The sequence below is a fragment of the Salvelinus fontinalis genome, chromosome 3 (genome assembly GCF_029448725.1).
Source record: "Salvelinus fontinalis isolate EN_2023a chromosome 3, ASM2944872v1, whole genome shotgun sequence".
Classification (NCBI taxonomy): domain Eukaryota; kingdom Metazoa; phylum Chordata; class Actinopteri; order Salmoniformes; family Salmonidae; genus Salvelinus; species Salvelinus fontinalis.
The window spans coordinates 63,273,881-63,296,111 of record NC_074667.1 but is presented as its reverse complement, the minus strand read 5'-3'; the positions used below and the strand labels follow the sequence as shown (position 1 = coordinate 63,296,111).

The 22,231-nt window shown below is 40.7% G+C and overlaps 1 protein-coding gene across 1 annotated transcript in view; it reads left to right on the top strand.

The window, feature by feature from the left end:
• LOC129851579 (RNA-binding protein 20-like) overlaps positions 1–18,795 on the top strand; it is a 53,719-nt gene extending 34,924 nt beyond the window's left edge. Inside the window, exons 2-7 of the mRNA XM_055918189.1 lie at positions 12,044–12,272; positions 12,504–13,415; positions 15,349–15,410; positions 16,589–16,701; positions 17,605–17,797; positions 18,741–18,795. Coding sequence (XP_055774164.1) covers positions 12,044–12,272; positions 12,504–13,415; positions 15,349–15,410; positions 16,589–16,701; positions 17,605–17,797; positions 18,741–18,795 — 1,564 coding nt within the window. The remainder of the gene's footprint in view (positions 1–12,043; positions 12,273–12,503; positions 13,416–15,348; positions 15,411–16,588; positions 16,702–17,604; positions 17,798–18,740) is intronic.
• Positions 18,796–22,231: the final 3,436 nt, after the last annotated feature.

Here is a 22,231-nt window from a genome sequence, read left to right as displayed (position 1 = left end):
ATTGTCACTTTTTTATATTAATGATGATTATTGTGATATTAATGTTGTACTTTTTAGGCAAACGTTCGTCCTCTGCAGGCACATTTCTTGGTAACTCAATAGATAAGTTTTATATTGCGCAATCAAATTGATGCTCCCTGAATGATATTAACGGTCAGCGAGGTGGGGAGTTGACCTGTAGGCCACAGGCGTCACCTTGTAAGCTGCTGTCCTTCGAGGAACTCGGTGGAAAGAACCGTGTTGCACGGTGCACTGAATTTAGGGCCTAACATTTTGGCCCAGTCATGTCCTGTTCCCCGGACTTTTAAAATAAGTTGGAGATAGGCTCACTAAAAGCAGTTTGTTCTCTCTCTCCACCGGATGGACCGCCCCGAGCTAAACTGCAACAGATGGAGGGGATGTAAATCTGTTGCATTGGCACCTCACAGGGAAAAGGATGCCTGGGAGTTTAGGTAAAATGCTTGTCTTTATGAGAGCTGGAAACCAATGCGCAAAAGTGGTGAGATGTCACCAAATTAACTATCCGCATGTTAATAAAGTAGGCCTACAGTTTATTGATTCGAAGTATGGCCCAATCATAATTGTTATTAATGCATAATAAGGATATATTAACAGGATATTAGACATAGTCGCCTTCACCAATTTTCTGGCAAGTTGGGAATGTAGTCCGAAGTGGGCAGTGTTTCAAATATCGATCGAATTTAATTTAGATCTTTATGTTGAGTTTTGAGAATTACAGTGTTGACAAACATGAGGTAGAATATTGCTATCTGTTGACTAAAAGGCAGAAAACAAATTGTACATTTTTTCTTCAAATAGATGAAAAAGTTGGAGAAAAGTTCATTGATTTAAATAGCCTATATTGTCCGCATTTGCTAACGTTGTATTATAAATCTGTGTCGTAGGCTTCTTATTAATTCTGTTTAGTTTTCTTCTTTGGTATAATAGCATAGGCTATGCATTTTACACAACAGACGATATCAAACATTATCCAAACATGCTATGAAACTTTACAACTTAATTAAAGTTTATGTAGGCATATTCATTTACTTTCATTAATTTGCTTGTGGACATTTATCTAATTCTGATAAGCCTAGGAAAATTGATACATCGAAATATCTTCATAAAACACATTTGAAGATGCAATAATATTCCTTCGTTGTCAAATTAAAATACACAATCTATACGACGTTGTGAACATTCGTTTTTGGGTGCAAACTGATAGATGAAGTAGTCCTATGTAGTTGTTACAAAAGCATTACTACATTGTCAGTAAACATACAGTTTTAACACCTAATAATTCATAAAGCCGCTCGAAATATTTTCTTAATGAAAAGGGGTTCTTTGTAAAAAATAATAATAACAATAATAGGTAGAAGAATAGAAAGAAACAATTTATTCAAGCAAATGATCAGCTTACCTGCAGCTGTTTTTAATATGTGTGCAAAGAAAACGTTATGGGGGAAGAAATCTCTCATTACGGTCATTGGCGTGTGTTGCTAGATCCATTTACTTTGTGTTGTTAAACCTGTTGCTAAAAGTTTCCTATTATAAATGTACCATAGGGTAAAATATTAATATAATTCTCAATATAGTTGTCTGTGTGTGTGTGTGTGTGGGTTGAACATATCACCTAATAATTATTTTCATATACGTTATAAAGGTAATGCACCTTTATAAATACCATCTTTATCCGACCGGATATTCCAGCTTCTGTCTAAAATATCTACGTTATGATTTAGAAGAAGATATTTTTGTTTTGTTTTATGTATTTAGATGTCTTATCGTTAACATTATATTAACTTGCAACAGCCAAGTAATTTAAATATAATTTATTTTAAACCTATAAAATATACATATTGTCTAAATACTGTATTTTTTTGTCATAGTGGAATCCTAGTAGAGTTGACCCTCAAAATGGCCCTCATCTCTCCCAAAACATCTGGTTTTAAATAATAAACCAGGTGGAATGGGGTACCAGCTCAGGGAAGGAACGAGGGTAGTGGTATAGTGGTAAACTTAGCATGAACAACATTGGACTTGCATATGGGCAGGGGCACTCACATACAGGGACTCACAGGGCAGTGTGTTAGACTATAGCGTCAGTACACTCTCATACAGGGACTCACAGGGCAGTGTGTTAGACTATAGCGTCAGTACACTCTCATACAGGGACTCACAGGGCAGTGTGTTAGACTATAGCGTCAGTACACTCTCATACAGGGACTCACAGGGCAGTGTGTTAGACTATAGCGTCAGTACACTCTCATACAGGGACTCACAGGGCAGTGTGTTAGACTATAGCGTCAGTACACTCTCATACAGGGACTCACAGGGCAGTGTGTTAGACTATAGCGTCAGTACACTCGCATGGGCAGGGGTGTAGTGGTGGAGTTAACTTTAACTACATAGGAAAGGGTTGGGATGGTGGAGTTAACTTTAACTACATAGGAAAGGGTTGGGATGGTGGAGTTAACTTGAACTACATAGGAAAGGGTTGGGGTGGTGGAGTTAACTTGAACTACATAGGAAAGGGTTGGGGTGGTGGAGTTAACTTTAACTACATAGGAAAGGGTTGGGATGGTGGAGTTAACTTGAACTACATAGGAAAGGGTTGGGGTGGTGGAGTTAACTTTAACTACATAGGAAAGGGTTGGGATGGTGGAGTTAACTTTAACTACATAGGAAAGGGTTGGGGTGGTGGAGTTAACTTTAACTACATAGGAAAGGGTTGGGATGGTGGAGTTGGTGTACAGTTAGTCACAGTGCTAGTAGAGAGACGGGCAGTAAGCAAGTCTCATGCCTCCTCAGCCACTAGACATAGGTCATAACGTAACTACAGTAGCTGCTAGTGGGGTGTAACATAGAGAGGACTCCTACAGTGCAACCGCTGCTCCAGGTTGGTGTGACTTTTCTGTTTATCCGGGGGGGTTTCTAAGACGGGAGATGACTCTGTTGAGTATAGGAGTATAGGAGTATAGGGTCAAGGCTGGGTTGTACAGATTGATAGCTCTATGTAGGTTCGCTGTGTTGTACAGATTGATAGCTCTCTGTGTTGTACAGATTGATAGCTCTCTGTAGGTTTGCTGTGTTGTACAGATTGATAGTTCTCTGTAGGTTCGCTGTGTTGTGCAGATTGATAGCTCTCTGTAGGTTCGCTGTGTTGTACAGATTGATAGCTCACTGTGTTGTGCAGGGGTGTGTAGCGGTGGGTTGTAGCCTACGGCCACCTATAGAGCCATTGGCGTCGGCTAATGGGGATCTTAATTCATCAAATCCAAAAATCTAATTGATATCTCTCTGTAGGCTTGCTGTGTTTGGGCAGTGGTTCTACGTCTGCATTGTGTTTTTACGTCTGCATTGTGTTTCTACGTCTGCATTGTGTGTTTCTACGTCTGCATTGTGCTTCTACATCTGCATTGTGTTTCTACATTGTTTCTACATCTGCATTGTGTTTCTACATCTGCATTGTGTTTCTACGTCTGCATTGTGTTTCTACGTCTGCATTGTGCTTCTACGTCTGCATTGTGTTTCTACGTCTGCATTGTGTTTCTACATCTGTATTGTGTTTCTACGTCTGCATTGTGTTTCTACATCTGTATTGTGTTTCTACGTCTGCATTGTGTGTTTCTACGTCTGCATTGTGTGTTTCTACGTCTGCATTGTGCTTCTACATCTGCATTGTGTTTCTACATCTGCATTGTGTTTCTACATCTGCATTGTGTTTCTACGTCTGCATTGTGTTTCTACGTCTGCATTGTGCTTCTACGTCTGCATTGTGTTTCTACGTCTGCATTGTGTTTCTACGTCTGCATTGTGTTTCTACGTCTGCATTGTGTTTCTATGTCTGCATTGTGTTTCTACGTCTGCATTGTGCTTCTACGTCTGCATTGTGTTTCTACGTCTGCATTGTGTTTCTACATCTGCATTGTGTTTCTACATCTGCATTGTGTTTCTACATCTGCATTGTGTTTCTACATCTGCATTGTGTTTCTACGTCTGCATTGTGTGTTTCTACGTCTGCATTGTGTTTCTACATCTGCATTGTGTTTCTACATCTGCATTGTGTTTCTACATCTGCATTGTGTTTCTACATCTGCATTGTGTTTCTACGTCTGCATTGTGTGTTTCTACGTCTGCATTGTGTTTCTACGTCTGCATTGTGCTTCTACATCTGCATTGTGTTTCTACATCTGCATTGTGTGTTTCTACGTCTGCATTGTGTGTTTCTACGTCTGCATTGTGTTTCTACGTCTGCATTGTGTTTCTACATCTGCATTGTGTTTCTACATCTGCATTGTGTTTCTACATCTGCATTGTGTTTCTACATCTGCATTGTGTTTCTACGTCTGCATTGTGTGTTTCTACGTCTGCATTGTGTTTCTACGTCTGCATTGTGTGTTTCTACGTCTGCATTGTGTTTCTACGTCTGCATTGTGTTTCTACGTCTGCATTGTGTTTCTACGTCTGCATTGTGTTTCTACGTCTGCACTGTGTTTCTACGTCTGCATTGTGTTTCTACGTCTGCATTGTGTTTCTACATCTGCATTGTGTTTCTACGTCTGCACTGTGTTTCTACGTCTGCATTGTGTTTCTACGTCTGCATTGTGTTTCTACGTCTGCATTGTGTTTCTACGTCTGCATTGTGTTTCTACGTCTGCATTGTGTTCCTACGTCTGCATTGTGTTTCTACGTCTGCATTGTGTTTCTACGTCTGTATTGTGTTTCTATGTCTGCATTGTGTGTTTCTACGTCTGCATTGTGTTTCTACGACTGCATTGTGTTTCTACGTCTGCATTGTGTTTCTACGTCTGCATTGTGTTTCTACGTCTGCATTGTGCTTCTACATCTGCATTGTGTGTTTCTACATCTGCATTGTGTGTTTCTACGTCTGCATTGTGTTTCTACGTCTGCATTGTGTTTCTACGTCTGCATTGCTTGCTCTTTGGGGTTTTAGGCTGGGTTTCTGTAAAAAGCACTTTGTGTCAACTGCTGATGTAAAAATGGCTTTCTAAATACATTTGGTTTGGTTGGGGAAAGCATGGGCCGTCTTGTTCCACACACTTTTCACTGTTGAACTGTGCTCCCTAAATTGCTTCACTCACTCGGCACCTTAGGGTCCAGTTAAGTAGTATATTTCCTCTCATAAAGCTAGCGGGACTTGGCCTATTTGGTGTGTAGAACTTTATGATGAAGAGTTCTCTTTGATGTCTTCAGAAGTGTTCTGAGTTCTAAGTGTTGTGTTGAAGGAACTATGGATCTCTACTTGAATGGGACTGGTTGAGTAACCCAGCTTATGTCCAAACAATATGGACTTTTATCTGAATATTGGACTTGGTTTTTCCTATGTCTGATGACTTACTGGTAGACACTGGGGGTTTTGGGATTTGTTGGAAAGTGGGAGTGATTTTGAGTTTGTTTCAAATAGGTTTTGACTTCATTTAGCTAGTTTTACTTTTGTCCACAAATAATGTGTTCAAATGATTTAGTTCAGATTTATTTATCAAATTATGTCATTGGTGTCCTTTTTAATTATTCAATGAATCAACATGAAGCTTTATCCCTGGCATTTTTATTGTACTACTAATATAATAATTAATTTTATTTGTTTGGACACGATTAATTCATATCATATCTCCTTCTCCCTAAGTCTGTTCAATTGACTATTCCAGTTCTTACATATTCATTCAAGTTCAAGTGCGTGTTAATAGCAGGAACACTCGGCTAACAGACAAACCTTTCAGCGTGAGACTAAAATATAGTGTCAATAATATACTGAGCTAATTAATATATACTGTTTCTATTCATTTAGAATATGTATGTGCTATATCGATACTATGTTCCTAGAAATGCAATCCCCAACATGCAGGCTACATATAGTACGTCCGTGTAATGCGCTATACATGCACACACTCCATACATATAGCCATACACATATACTGTATTTACTAGCAATGTATCATATATGCATGTAGTGTAGGTTACAGAGTCCATTATGGAGACATGCTACACGGCTAAGCTACTCTGTCCTCATTTGTTATGGAGTCAACACTCATTGGGTTTTGAGACAGTCACATAACAGAAAAGGGTGATAATGGTTTGTACAGTCATCTATCAGGCTGCAGAGGAGAGGGGGACTGTGTGTTTGAATGTTGGTGAGAAGTCTGATCATGACAAATTGGTTATACACACAGAGGAGAGGGAACCAGCTGCTCCAAATAGTGTCTTGTGTTGCATGCGAGGAAAGAGGGAACAAGGGAGAGAGAGAAGGAAAGTCGGGAGCCGAGATAGAGGGACTTGCTTTTACTGGATTGTGTTTATGTTTGTTCATTTAGAATGATTCATTAAGAATTTGTTTGCATTTGTGAGTAGCATTTTTGTATACAGTATCTTTTACACAACAATATGCAATTTTGCTAGTAACACATTTGCTTGAAGCGTTGTTTGGACAAATAATTAGTGTTTCATAATAAACAAATACATTAAAATAATTTGTGTTTCATTATACATAAACTGTTCCTTGTGTAAATGTAAGTCATTGAATTAAGTAGAACCCAACAGTATGTGTGGGAAACATTAATAATCAACCAATTTGAATACCTTTGCTCCTAGCATGCTTTTGCCCAAAACATATACTATTACAATTATACTTATAACATACACTGTGTAGAAAACATTAAGAACACGTTCCTAATATTGAGTTGCACCCCTTTCATTTTTCCCTCAGAACAGCCCCAATTTGTCCGGGCATGGACTCTACAAGATGTCAAAAGCGTTCCACAGGGAACATGGAAAAGCAGGTGTTCCTAATGTTTTGAAACACACAGTGTGTGCAGTAAGTTAAATACATATAACTTAAGTATATGTTAACAAATGTGGACATATAATTAAATTAAATAGATAATAAAAAATATACTTTTATATAAACTTTATAAAATGTATAATATTTGTGTCCTAGTAGCAGCACAAATACAAATATGTCTATCATTCATTTATTTCAATTACTGCCCATTTTCTATGAATAAAATTGTAAACGGAAAATTAGCTAATAAATTATTGTTAGCTTAATTGTTTTCTGTTAGTAAAAGTTAGACGGCAATATGGTCTCTCTCAGCATGTTGAGAGAACAACCCAATTCAAATGAATAACAAAATAGTGACTATATTTTTGTTTTTGAACACATACACTTTAAGGCAATTTGACATCATTAACATTTCTAGTATCCTGTTTCTTTAAATGACTGCTTATGAACTACATTTCCAACGGTTAACATATTATCACATATTATCATATACGTACAGATGTAGGATATTAATTTGATCACTCTTTTGTTTTAAATATACTTTTTTTTTTTTTTTTTTTTTTTTTTTTTTTAATCCCATTTTCGTGGTATCCAATCGCTAGTAATTAGTACCTTGTCTCATCGCTACAACTCCCGTACGGGCTCGGGAGAGACGAAGATCGAAAGCCATGCGTCCTCCGAAGCACAACCCAACCAGCCGTACTGCTTCTTAACACAGCGCGCCTCCAACCCGGAAGCCAGCCGCACCAATGTGTCGGAGGAAACACCGTGTACCTGGCCCCCTTGGTTGGCGCGCGCTGGAGCGCGATGAGACAAGGATGTCCCTACCGGCCAAACCCTCCCTACCCCGGACGACGCTATGCCAATTGTGCGTCACCCCACGGACCTCCCGGTCGCGGCCGGCTGCGACAGAGCCTGGGCGCGAACCCAGAGACTCTGGTGGCGCAGTTAGCACTGCGATGCAGTGCCCTAGACCACTGCGCCACCCGGGAGGCCCCTGATCACTCTTTTGTTGATGAGAATTTTCATGCACCTCAGGAAATGCAGATGAGCTTCATGACTGACATGAATTCACTGAAAACCCGCACCAACACATGGTTGGTTACACTAACAGTATTGCAGTTTTCATGTAGCCTAATTTTGGCCAGCTAATAGCCTAACTGTCACGCCCTGACCTTAGTTATCTTTGTTTTCTTTATTATTTTGGTTAGGTCAGGGTGTGACGAGGGTGGTATGTGTGTTTTTGTCTTGTCTAGGGGTTTTTGTATATCTATGGGGTTTTGGTATTGTCTAGGTAAATGTAGGTCTATGGTGGCCTGAATTGGTTCAGGCCACAGTTGAGACAGTTGTTTATCGTTGTCTCTGATTGGGGATCCTATTTAGGTTGCCATTTTCCAGTTTGGTTTGTGGGTTATTGTCTATGTATAGTTGCCTGTTTCAGCACTCGTTGTTTATTTAGCGTCTTTGTTGTTTTGTATAGTTTGTTTCGGTGTTCATTCGTCTATTAAAAGAGAATGTATTCATATCACGCTGCACCTTGGTCTCCTCCTTACGACGAACGTGACACTAACCAACGATCAAGCAACAATACGGACTAAATGTTCAAATTCTTTTGCTGCAGGATTATTTTGCTTTGACAATACTGGTGAAATGAAGATCCAACACCTGTATGCAGCATAACAATGCCAGTGAGCTCTCCGCCCTTCCCTGTTAATAATAACTACTAATTAATGAAGCATGTGGCCATACCCACAGCACCGTCCCGTCCACATTGTTACACCATTAAAAACAGGAGCATGAAATAGTTTCACACGAGAACATGACAAATACCACAGTTAAAACGAGTCTGATTTGGTTGAATTATATGTATAGGATTGGATATTGCTAAGATTATTTTGGATGATTAATCATTTGTAATGTATTTCTGTATTATATTTATTCACAATGTTGTCTCTGATATAGTGATTTATGAGATCCAAATTCTATTTTAGCTGGTGTACAAATAGACATACCGGTATGTACCTGTTGGAAATATTAGCTCACTCCCTACGTCGTTGTTGTGTTTCTAAAACCGAACACCTCCAACTATACACTCAAGGTTGAACTTGTTGAACCGTGGCGACATAAGCTAAGGCAGCGATGACGTCACCCTGTGTGTGCGAGAGTCTTTTCCCAGCAGACAGCAGACACACAATAGTACCTCAGACAAGCATTTGGGCCTAATAGCCTAGTCAGTTACAAGGTCATTAGTAAAACAACAGGGGACTCAGCGTTTTTTTAAAAGCAACAGTTTATTCCTCTGTAATAAAAAAACATGTTTAACTCAATTGTAATGCAATTACTTAGGTACTATTTCATACAACGTTGTTGCTTTAGTTAATACACAGGTATAAGAGCAAATTACTATATGTAGAGTCATCTTCAGCTGAGGATCGCTCCAGAGAAATTCACAGTGTGACATTCATATTGTCATCAGTCAGTGTAATATACACTGTATCCATCTCTGATTGGTGTAAAGGCCCCCAATCCCTTAGAGCACATCTAATGATCTATTATCAGATCACGCTCCAATACCCCTAACACCTGGTTTGAATGTATTAATGATTGTATGACAGGCAGACACACACACACACACATTCTTCGGGGGCCATCTAATGATGGCTTATCAGATCACGCTCCAATATCCCACCACCTGATTTTAATTAATTAATTACTGCCCGGGACGACTTGACACCTACGTTGTTCTTAACGGACTTGCCTAGTTAAATAAAGGTTAAATAAAATAAAATAAATGTATAAAACTACTTCTGAAGAGGGCCTGTTGTAAAAAGTAGTAGTATATAGAAAATAAAGGGCCATTTGAGATACATCCATGGATCTATTCCTCTACTACCAAATCTGTTTCGTATTACAAGATGTGAACAGGTCTGAAGTGGCCTGGCTAGCAGCACTCAGCTGTTCAAATAGTACTTTCTGTCTTTAAAATACTTTAGCCGTTTGATTGAGCTTTGCCCTGAATGCCAGGTGGGCGGGGTTTGAACTTTTGGGACTATTCCATTGGTCCCATTATGCCAGCTCAATCAAGAGCAGCTAAAGTATTTGAAAGAACCAAATCCTATTTGGACCCAGGTCTGCTCTACTCAGAGCCAGCTGCCTCAGTAAGAGCCGAGGCCATATTTGTCTATTAAGGGCTGTGTGTCAGAACAGATGAGAGACTAGTATTTTTAGCAGCGAGTCATCGGCTGCGGCTGCGTTTATATGATCCATCAGCGTGCTTGTACTGATAAGAGTGTGTACAACATGCAGCACAGGGGGCTGACCGCCCTGTCAAGTGTCCAAGAGATCTAGTTCAACACTTACTTACGTAGCTTTTAAATGAAGTACATATTGGTATTGGTGCTCAAAGCATCTTGTGGAAAGAAAACAATATGCTGCAAAGTATTTTATGTTATTCAATCTTTTTGCTTCCTTGCTTACTTTATAAACCCGTATTCATAAATCACCTCTCATATTGTCCTGTGCTCTAGCACAAGTCACCCTGCTTATCCACCTATACCGTGACAATCACAGTCTTTATCCGTTTACTGGGTGACATGACATAAACAGCTTCATCTGATCTGGGCAGCTAGGCCTATAGTCTGGTCTGTTCTGACTGAGACAGAGGGTATCATTGTGACATTACTGGCACTTCAATCTCAGCTAACAGAAGGACGACGAGGGGCCACCGGGGCAGTTGTTGTTTGTGTGGTTTTACAGCGTGCAGGCCGTAAAGCAGGACTTTTGAAGATGGCTACGTATACTACTACAGAGTTAGCGTGTGGTGGTGTTGCCAGGATGAAAAGACAGACAGGCAATTAAAAGGGCAGCTGCTGTGGGGTCCTAAAGTCTTAGCCTCAGTACAAGCTAGTATGTAATTTAACACGAAGCTCTGGTGCCATGGTGCAAACAAAGTATGATGATGTTAAACAGTAACATGTGACCGTAAGACCAAAGTCATAGTGATATGATATACACAGTAATACTGTGTGAGGATGTCAATATGAGGTCATCTTGTGACCGTTAGCGGGTAATTGTCCAAGTTTGAATTAGGTCACAGAGGGACATGTGTACTATCAGAAGTGTGTAATACAGTATGCTAATATCAAGATGTCTCTAAAAAATGTAAGTTGCAGGTGCACTATAACTGTGTATGATGTTAGACTATTTTGTAAAATAAAGAGTAGCCTAATACTATGGAAAAATGTTATTTGAATAATCTATGGAATAATGATGGCATATGATCGTTTAAATGTGATCGGTTGTTAAAATGGTGAAATCTCAATAGCAAAATCCACTCCGTGGTCTATAATATAAATGATGTCTAATTTAGCGACAGCACTGACGTGATGACTTTATGATGTGGAAACGTACCTCTTCGTAAGACCATATCACAACTCTACACGCCAGTAGCACCACAAACCAAGAGGTGCTAATCCTCACAAAGATTCAGTTGCTTCTCCATGTTCCGAACAAAACCACGACAATCTGAATATATATATCAATCTCTTGTCCATATTTCACAATTTGAACCCAGCAGACACTAACCCTATGAAGAAGCTGTGTTGTTACGTTTCACAAACAAAATGTCCCTTATGCAGGGCTATAGACCTTCATGTATGTGAGAAAACAACATGGCTGCCGTGTCTATCAATGTCTAAAACAACTTTCTCTTGGGACCTTGCCCACCCCTAATCCAATTGGTCTCTCGCCTTCTAGTTCTAGAGTGTTGGATCGGGGGAGATGGTTGGTCGGGTCGGGCTGTGTCAAGTCATGGGGTTCTATAGATGATTTGATTGATAGTGCAAGATACTAAATTTAGCCAGCATGTGAGCACATTCATCAGAACACGAAAGGACAGGGCCCAGTGAAACGCGTTTGCATCCGGGAAGGGTCTGGGGTTGTGTGGTGGGTATGTGGGTATGTGGATAAGTGTTCATGTCTACAGCTGGTTGCAAAACGTTGTTGTCTCGTTTAACCATGTGTGGTGCGAAACAAGCTGTTACTGCTACCGGTTCCTCTATAATGCAATGGTCTATGATCCTGATACGAATTGTAGTTCTTCCACAGAAGCTGAATGTTAAGGCTACATCATGTATTTCTTTATTCATTTTAAACAGTGGGACCCAAACCTCTGATTAAAAGCTGTGTTTTATAGCTACGGTTGTTTACATTTTCTCATCCATCTTTTCTGTTTGTTTTTAGCACCAGCGTGTCCGACGGCAATGATAACAAGCCCCAGCCAGTGGGTGGTGGCCCGGGCCAGCTGAGTGGTGGGGGTGGGACCCACCAGAACACACAGCTCCTCTTGACACCCGCCAGCATCCAGCTAGCCCAGCTCCAGGCCCAGCTCACCTTCCACCGCCTTAAACTGGCCCAGAGTGCTGTGGGAGGCAACGCAAACTCTGCAAACGTAGCCAGCATCCTCAATCAGGTCTGTTACAGAATTGATTGGTTTGCCTGTATTTTTTTTTGTACTTTGGAATGCAAGCTTTTATTTTGACATACTTACAGTGTCATACAGTTTCCACAATCAGGTCTTTAACAGGGTTGGTTGGTTTTCTTATATTTACATATCTGGAACTTTTATTTTCACACACTTTTCAAATAACTCTCGGCTGTTTTCGAGACTAATGTTTTTTCATCTATCTTCTCCCTCAATCAGGTCCTCGCCAATGTGGCCATGTCCCAGCCCCTCTTCAACCAGCTCCGCGCCTCGGCCATGGTCAGTAATCCCCAAGCAGGTGGTGGTGGTTTCCACTCCAGTGCCCTAGCCTTCCAACTGCCTCCACCACCGCTGCCACCGCCTCCACCGCCGCCACCCCCCAACTCTGCCCTGGGGACTTTGGTAGGGGCCGGATTCAACCAGAATCATGGTAATCTGAGGCTGAACCATTACGGAGGTGGGGGTGTTTCTGGGAACCAACAGCAGCAGCAACAGGCCAACCAGCATGGTGGATCAGACTACGGCAAGAAAGCTTCAGATACGGATAGGCGTCTCCAGTATGGCTTCATAGGGGGGACGTCGGTGGCGTTGAGTGAAGCCGGAGAGGGACAAGGACAGTACGTGCCAATCATGACTCAGGCAAAGAGTACAAAGCAAGGCTTTCAGATTGACTTCTATGGTCAGAGTCAACAACAACAGGCTGGGTTCGGTGTTGGGAATCAATACGGTCAGAACCAGAACGCTTTTAATGAGCAGCAGTGGAAAAGCCCAGCTAACATGAGCCACGCGGGAAAAGGGTTGGACATGGTTTCCAATGCTGCCACAGTATGGATGGGGACTGGGCAGCCATTCTGTGCCAGAGAGGAATTGTACAATCCAGAGGAGCCAACCTCTGACCCCAAGTTAAATTCCGGAGGTGGGGGAGTTACTTCCTCGTTCGGAGCAGGCATGGGTGGCACCAAGGGGTTTGTGGGATACCACAAGCAACCCCTGCAGGGGGGAGAGGAGACCCTGTCTACAGGTGGTTCCGTACAACTCCAACCTCACCAGCTGAATGACTTCCACGCCGTGACGCCATCCCACCTGCCCCACCAGTGCACCATCTGTGAGAAGAAGGTCTATAACCTCAAGGTGGGTGGATCTCACTGGATGGGGATTATATCATTTCCTGTGGGCAGTATGTCACTTCCTGTGGAGAAACATGTAACTTCCTGTAAAGTTTAGACTAGAGAAATACTTAATTACATTGAACAAGCTTGGTGATACTCCTATTAGAATGTATTGCTCTTTGAAACTGAGATGCAGGCATAGACGATGTGGGATAACATAGGGTTTTATTCTAGTGAACATATATCATCAATGCGTTTCAATTTTCATTTACTGTAGTGTGTGAACCATAGAGATCCTATTAAATTACTAGAGGGGCTATGTCATAAACCCTCAAAGTTCCAGAATGGAGTGAAAATTGCAGCCATATTGGTCAGGGAGAAATCCAAACCAGTCTGATTGGAATGAATGGCAGCAGAGGCATAATCCTGATTTTAATTATGCAGGAAAATAACAGTAAGGCGTGTGATATATTGGAAATTGTGTAATAGAATGATTGTCAACCTAGGATATTGTCATATAATTATAAATACAGTTTATACAGGTTTTATACCAATTTTCTGTATAAATAGCCTCTAAAATGAGCAGGAATCAAGGTAAGACCCAGACTGTCGAGGTAACAATGTTTATTTTCGCAACAGTGGCAGGCAAAGACAGGTCAAGGCAGGCAAGGTACAGGATGGCAGGCGGACTCAGGGTCAGGGACAGGCAGAGTTCAGTAATCCAGAGGTGGAGCAACGGTACAGGACGGCAGGCAGACACAGGGTTCGGGACAGGCAGAGAGATCAGGCAGGCGGGTACAGGGTCAGGACAAGCAGAGATCAAAAACCAGGAGGACGAGGAAAGAGAGGCTGGGAAACGATAGGAGCTGACAGGAAAACGCTGGTTAGCTTGAACGAACAAGATGAACTGGCAACAAACAGACAGAGAACACAGGTATAAATACACAGGGGATAATTGGGAAGAGGGGCGACACCTGGAGGAGGGTGGAGACAAGCACGAGGACAGTTGAAGCAGATCATGGCGTGACAAAAATATATGTAAACAGACCATTAATGTCTCAATTGTAGTTTTCTTGGAATGCTATGAGTGCGATTATATGATACAATCAGTACTTGTTGCATTTACAACTTGTCTCAGTCCTATCATCAACTGATTTCAGCCAGTGTATGGCTGTGGGTTGACTGCATTGTCTGAATGGAATATTGACATATTGGCAGTTCATTTGATTAATGGAATCATTCTGCTAAAACTGGCTGGCAGGCTAACAAACACAGTGCAGATGCAGTCTTCAAATTCATTATTTTACACAATATCTTATCACAACACTGTCAAACCACGGTTGACCAACGCCCTGACCAAAATGGCTGACCTTTATCCCATCATAAGAAGGTTCATGACCATTCTAGTGTTCTAATTCCTAATTCTATGGTGTAAATATTGAACTCAATCCCTTTAGCATCTTGCTCTTTCTAATGTTAAGCTCTGTAATAGATCCTTTACTCAACAACTACTAGTTCATTAGTGTGTGTGAACTGAACTGTAAATGGCCTCTTCCTTGAATGGAGGTGTGAGGAACAGTTTAGTTTTACTGTGGTGTACAGGCTGTAACATCATTACACCACAGAGCCAACTACAGTTAGCCTGGTCCCAGATCTGTGTGTGTGGTCTAGCCAACTCCTTTGGGACTCATATATCCCATTGGCATGACAAGTTGGCTATACATGTACAGCACAAACAGATCTGAGACCAGGCTAACTGTAGCTGCTCCAGAAGCATTTGCTTTCCGCTCCAAGTTGTTGCCCCTTTAATTATAATCCAGCCACCCATGATCAGGGCCAGACACACAGGGGGGGAATGTTGCTGTGCTCAAAGGGGGTGCACTGAGGTAGGGGTTAGCGTTCCGTGAGTCCGGGTCTATCTATCTGACTGGGTTTGGTTGGATGTGTGTTTTCAGGACTGGGACCAGCACGTGAAAGGTAAACTACACCTGCAGAACCGCTTGCTGTACTCTGAAGGGTGAGTTATAGGGAGGAGTTATAGGGAGGTCAAATCGATTAGACAGCACGTTGATATGCTTCTGTGTGATCTAGAAACGGCTTTCTGCTTCCTGTCTAGGAATACGGAGTGACTGACAACAGATGACTAATGTGTAACGTGCTCCACTCATACCGTGGGTTGTGAAGTACAGTATTGAGGGTGCCTTTCAGTTAGATACAGTATAGGCTAAAACTATTTCTTAAATGTGTTCTGATTTGATCTTGTTTTGACATTATGTGTAACGGGTGCTCCACTGTGGGTTTGAGAAGTATTTTCAGTCAGATATAAGGAAAAACTCTTTACAATAGGGTGCCGTTCATATAGCGTTTTTAAAGGGTTTATAACTACATTAATGCTTATTTAATCATTTGTAAAGGCATTATAAATCATTAATAACATAATTAGAAACGCTTTAGAAAGTGTACCTTATTGCAAAGTATTATCAAAAATGTTTCCTAAATGTAGTACATTATTGTGTTGTGTAGCAGTTGTGTAGCATGGGCTTCACTGAAAGTTTGTTCTCAGGGTACTTTTCAGTCAGATTTAGGCTACAAAATTGTAATAACTTTCATGATTAAGCCATTATACCTGTTTATACATGCTTTATAAAATGCTTTATAAGTTACTTAATGTATTAGTTTCTGTCCTTGTTTTGTAAGTTTAATCGTCATACTCTTGTGACCAGTAAGTCATGTCTTCACCTTAATCTGATCTCCTCCGTTATTCCCAAAGTAAATATCCCCAGACAGCCGAGGCATTTGATTTTACACTTGTGTTCCATATACAGCCTTAACGGCTTTTGAATATGAGACTTGAGGTCCCCCGTCACAAGATATAGCAGCAGCCCGGCACGGACAGTCGAGGGGAGGGTAGTCAGTCAGTCTGTCAGAAATCTAAAACTAGTCTCGGTAGCGTCCCTGCAGAAGGTGCATAATGCCCAAAACATTGGTGTAATTAATACCCATTAAATCATTGGGATAAACTGTATATAGACTGTGCAACATTCTTTATTCAATTTTCTTTCATACGTTTACTTTTCCGTTAGTCAGCAAGATAGACTAGCCAGGGAGGACAGAGCAGTGCAGGTAGTCAGATCACTCAATCAGTTAGTCAGGAAACTAAAACAAGCCTCTCGTGGCGTCCGGTTCTGTCCGCAGTGCTACAATCCCAGCCGGAGCTGTCCACTACGGTCCCGCCGGGTCGTCTGAAGGATGCCTAAACAACGTCGGAGTGAATAACTCCATGGCTTACTCTTCCACCGCCAATCAAGGTAGGTTGGAGTGTGTGTCTGTGTCTCAAAGACTCCGGGTTGGAGGTTGAAGGTCAATGTTGTGCTGTGTTAAAGAGGGGAAATATGTGGTAGATATGCGGTAGATGGGGGTGGAACTGCTGCTATTTTTAGACTGCAGGGTGCGTGGCATGGGTCTCGTTTTGGATTTTTCGATCTAGGGAGTAGGGAGCAGATCGGGCTAACTTGACCGTGCATGTGTTGATATCATCTCAATATAGTACTTATAAAACACGAATAAAACTTGTAATATCGATGTAAATTACTAATTGTGAAACTTGTATTCTTACAATATTTGTCTGGGGTTTTTAGTTTTCTTTCAATAAAGATTACAGTATTTTGAGAGTACAACTTCTTTTTGGGCTCCCGCGTGTCGCAGCGGACTAAGGCACTGCATCTCAGTGCAAGAGGCGTCCCTACAGTCCCTGGTTCGATTCCAGGCTGTATCACATCCGGCCGTGATTGGGAGTCCCATAGGACGGCGCACAATTGGCCCAGCGTCGTCCGGGTTTGGCCGGGGTAGGCCGTCTTTGTAAATAAGAATTTGTTCTTAACTGGCTTGCCTAGTTATAGGCAAGGTTAAAGGTTAAATAAAGGTTAAATAAAATAATAATAATAATAAAATAATAGAAATGTGGTATTTTCTTATCGGAGCCAATATTTATTTTTTATTTTTAAGGTGAGCTTGTGAAGTAGACTGGTCCTTTAATTTCAAGAACAGCCATGATACAAACATAACAAGCAAAACTAGGATAGCATGACAACATTTTAACATAGGTCATTGTGATTTTCTGGTTTCTTCACAGTCAAGAATTAACACAACATAAATTTCCCTCGATCCCATGTGTTTCATGGTCCTATTGTTCCTGTTTCCTCCACATCCAGATGTATCATCCGGAGCTAACCTACCAGCTGGAGCCATGAGGACCTATCCGATGTCAGGGGCTGGATTTACCCAACTCCCACCTGGGTCAAAGGTCAGACAAATGTTTTGGCTTTCGCTTATCAAGATTAGGGGATATGTGCTACTGCTGTGTGCGGATGCAAATACGTGTAGGCTACAACGACAGATTGTACCGTTTGGGTTACTTAAACTTGTAAAAGGTCAGACAAACGTTTGGCTTTCTCTTATCAAGATCCGTTAGAATGCTGCTGTGGAACACAAACTGTAAATCCCCTACTGAATGAGATATAAGGACTGTAGTTTTGGGTAACGCTTTACAATAACTTTCATTAATAAGCATGATTAAACAATTTAAAGGTCAATGTTTTTGCTTTTGTATATCAAGATTAGTGAGTACATGCTTTTGTGAAATACATATAGTAAATTTGGGCTGAATGACAGATTGATTTTATGGTAACACTTTATAATAACTTTATAATATAAAATATTACTTTAATTTAACTAGTCAGCATGCATCAACTATTTATACATAGTAAATACACTATCAATAAATTAGTAGTAATAGTGAATTTATAAACATTTATAAGCATTGCAAATTCTAAGCATTATATGCATTACAGTCATTTATAAAGCACTAAAAAGCATTTAGTATGGCTTATTAATTAAAGTTACGGAGTGGCTGCAGATCCATGTTTTCTGGAACCCTCTTCCCGACAGCTAAAGGTCTGAAGCTTCTTCGCATATGCGGGATTCTCTACTTTGCGCACAGCAGAGACGGAAGAGGAAGAGAGACATCCCACTCGCTCGTTTTTTCTGTTTCAATGGAAGTCAATGAACTAAGTCGACCAGACCCATGCTATCACAGCTTAAGTAGACAGGAACTGACACTCTTTTTCAATGGTAAATGGCCTGAGTGAAGTATTTTAATTTAACCACCATATTTGGCGCATAGTCTCTGCTCTTAAAGTTATTAATATAATTTAATTGAATGTGTCTATTCCTACACAATTAATCAACGTATATTTAATTTGGTGTGTGATGTGTTGTGTGTCTGTGAGAAAGCTGGTTAGACACGTCACCTTGTTCCACCTACGCCCTGGCTTGCCTCTGTGCCTAGAGAGAGCATGGCAGAGGAAGAGCTCAACACGGGGGCCCAATATGGGAGCACATAGTAGACTGTGTATTTGTGCCAAGGTGTAGTTTTCTTGTTGTATGGCAGTGTTTCTCCAGTCAGTTCTACTTATTTGATGTATTTTTAAATACAGTATATTTTTTATTTCAAGAACTAAATAACCATATTGACTGAGATGTGCAATCTTGTTTTAGTTTGACCACTGGCTTCCATCCATATCTATGCATACGCATTTCAGCTGTGTTTCAGCTATTAGGATATCTAAGCTGTGGTGGCGGATGGTGTTGTGTGTTGTGTCAGTGAATAATAACGGACCAGCGAAGGGCCTTGTTGACAGCTGTGGCTCCAGAGAGAAGCTTTTGTCTTTGCTAGACAACTTAACTCCATTTAAACTGATATCTCCGGCAAACTATGTAATTAAATGCCTGGCTTGAAAACGCGTGTGTTAAATGAACAGATTTAAGCTTTCTCTTTAGTGATAAAATGGGTCTAATGGACTTTATCACAACCATATGCGAGGACTCTACGGTGCTAAACTGCAAAGAAATACATTGGCGGTGGCAAGATAGATTTTCATAATCACGGTTCATTTTTGTTGCTTTTTCTACTATTTGTTGTTGTTGTGTGTTGATTTGATTTGATTTCTAACTGATATATCCTACAAACTATATAATTAAATGCCTGGCTTGCAAACACAGATTTCAGCTTTCTTTTTAGTGATGAAATGGGTCTAACTGATTAAATCGCAACCGTATACAAAGATGCAGTTACACAGCTACAAAACCCCCGTAGGCTTTGGCCAGATAATAACGGTTTATACATGGAACTGTTGAATTTTTGGTATTCATTTATTTGGAGTATGAATAGATATTTTTACGTGTGTTATTTCGTTTTCACTATAGCTTTAAAAAAATTATAGATTCATCCTTTTTCACCAATGATCCATTCTATTTTATTCTGTTATATTATATTATTTGTGCCATGTGGTATATGTAAGAAACAGTTGTTACACCCCGTTACACCATATGACAGGGCACCTTGGCTTGGAGGTGTCACGTGCCCAAGACACCCTCTCCATCAGGAGAGGTGGTGAGGAGAGGGGTGACGTGTGTGCGTGCATCCGTATGTGTGTGTGTCTGTGCGCATCTGTGTGTGTGTGTGTGTGTGTGTCTGGCAGCATACTTTTTGATGTGAGGTCTTACTTGGGTTTACTTGAGGTGTAGAGTATCGCCATGACGGCTTGTCGGGCTATTTCAGCGTGACATTTATAGGTGGCCATTTTATCTGTGGAATTAATTGAGGAAACTTTTTTAGATCTTTTTTGTCCGAGGTTAAGTATTTTTAAATTGTTGGATTGAGGATTTGACTGAGTGATAGCCATCTATAGCGAGAAAATATGGAGCTCAAGTCCCATCATGTTTTTTGTGTTGCGTGTCTGCTTTATCACTATTTTGATTCAAACTGACAACTTGGAATAGGGCTCCGTCCCTTTCCACTATAAACATGTTCACATTTCTTCCTTGGAACAACACACTGATACCTATTGCATTGCACCAACAAACATATGTCTCCATTGTCAACTGTTGTTAGGCAACAACTTTTATTGGAGATTTAAAAGCCAAGCAGCATACCACCCTGCATACCACTGCCGGCTTGCTTCTGAAGCTAAGCAGGGTTGGTCCTGGTCAGACCCTGGATGGGAGACCAGATGCTGCTGGAAGTGGTGTTGGAGGGCCAGTAGGAGGCACTCTTTCCTCTGGTCTAAACAAAGATCCCAATGTCCCAGGGCAGTGATTGGGGACACTGCTCTGTGTAGGGTGCCGTCTTTCGGATGGGATGTTAAACGGGTGTCCTGACTCTCTGAGGTCATTAAAGATCCCATGGCACTTATTGTAAGAGTAGGGGTGTTAACCCCGGTGTCCTGGCTAAATTCCCAATCTGGCCCTCAACCATCACGGTCACCTAATAATCCCCAGTTTACAATTGGCTCATTCATCCCTCTCCCCTGTAACTATTCCCCAGGTCGTTGCTGCAAATGAGAATGTGTTCTCAGTCAACTTACCTGATAAAATAACGGACAAATAAAAAAGCATTTGATGTGAATTGTGGAACTCTAGTTAGCCAGTTTTTGGTAGGAGTTCCACAAAACAAACAGATATGGGACCAGGCTAGAAAGGCTTCCACAGAAACCTATGTATCTGTTTGACACCCTTTTATTTACGAGGCCTTTTATCCTGTCAGTGGTGTGCTAATGTTAGCCCTGTAAACACTACACCTGTCCCTACTACCAACAACCCAACAGATGGAGCTTGTGTTGTTCCCAGCAAAATACAAGCCTTGCAAGGTAGCCTATAGAAAAATGACTTTGGTGGTGTTAAAAAATATATAATAGTCAACAGACACTCTATCAGCTAAACTGTCAACTAGTCTATGGTATGGTTTGAGACTTTTGTGATTTTGTAGTAGTACACTTGAATATCAAGTTCAAAATTATTATAACATAATGATTTGCATTCATAGCCTAGGTCTTTGCAATTTGTTTTTCTCAAAATGAAAGTACCTGATACAAGCACTGCTGATATCTTCATTTATCTTTAGTAGTAGTACTGATATGCAGAGTCCAATTAAATATAGGGCTGAACTACAATGCATTATAAATGAAAACAATATGCAAAAGTGTCTTTCATTTAACGGCCAAATGAAATAACTGAAACAGAATTGAGACCTCAAGCACACACAGAGATCCACAGGAGGGCTTGGCGGTGCAGAGAGGTTGAGTTTTAAACCATGGGGACTCCACGGCGATCCAAGGCGTGGCCTGGGCCCTCTGTTTTAGGAACGCCGGGAGAAACTGAACGTTGTGGTCAGCACCCTGGTCGTACAACGACAAGGATCTAACGTTCATCCAACGTTGGATAAACAAACAGGAGTGTCTCTCGAGGGGAACAGCACGCTGCTAGTTATAACGTTTGGTTGAGAGTGTAAAGTGTATAGTTCAAAATTAAATGTTTGGTTGAGAGTGTAAAGTGTATAGTTCAAAATTAAATGTTTGGTTGAGAGTGTAAAGTGTATAGTTCAAAATTAAATGTTTGGTTGAGAGTGTAAAGTGTATAGTTCAAAATTAAAGGTTTGGTTGAGAGTGTAAAGTGTATAGTTCAAAATTAAAGGTTTGGTTGAGAGTGTAAAGTGTATAGTTCAAAATTAAACGTTTGGTTGAGAGTGTAAAGTGTATAGTTCAAAATTAAACGTTGAGAGTGTAAAGTATATAGTTCAAAATTAAACGTTGAGAGTGTAAAGTGTATAGTTCAAAATTAAATGTTGAGAGTGTAAAGTGTATAGTTCAAAATTAAACGTTGAGAGTGTAAAGTGTATAGTTCAAAATTAAACGTTGAGAGTGTAAAGTGTATAGTTCAAAGTGAAATGTTTGGTTGAGAGTGTAAAGTGTAGAGTTCAAAATGAAATGTTTGGTTGAAAGT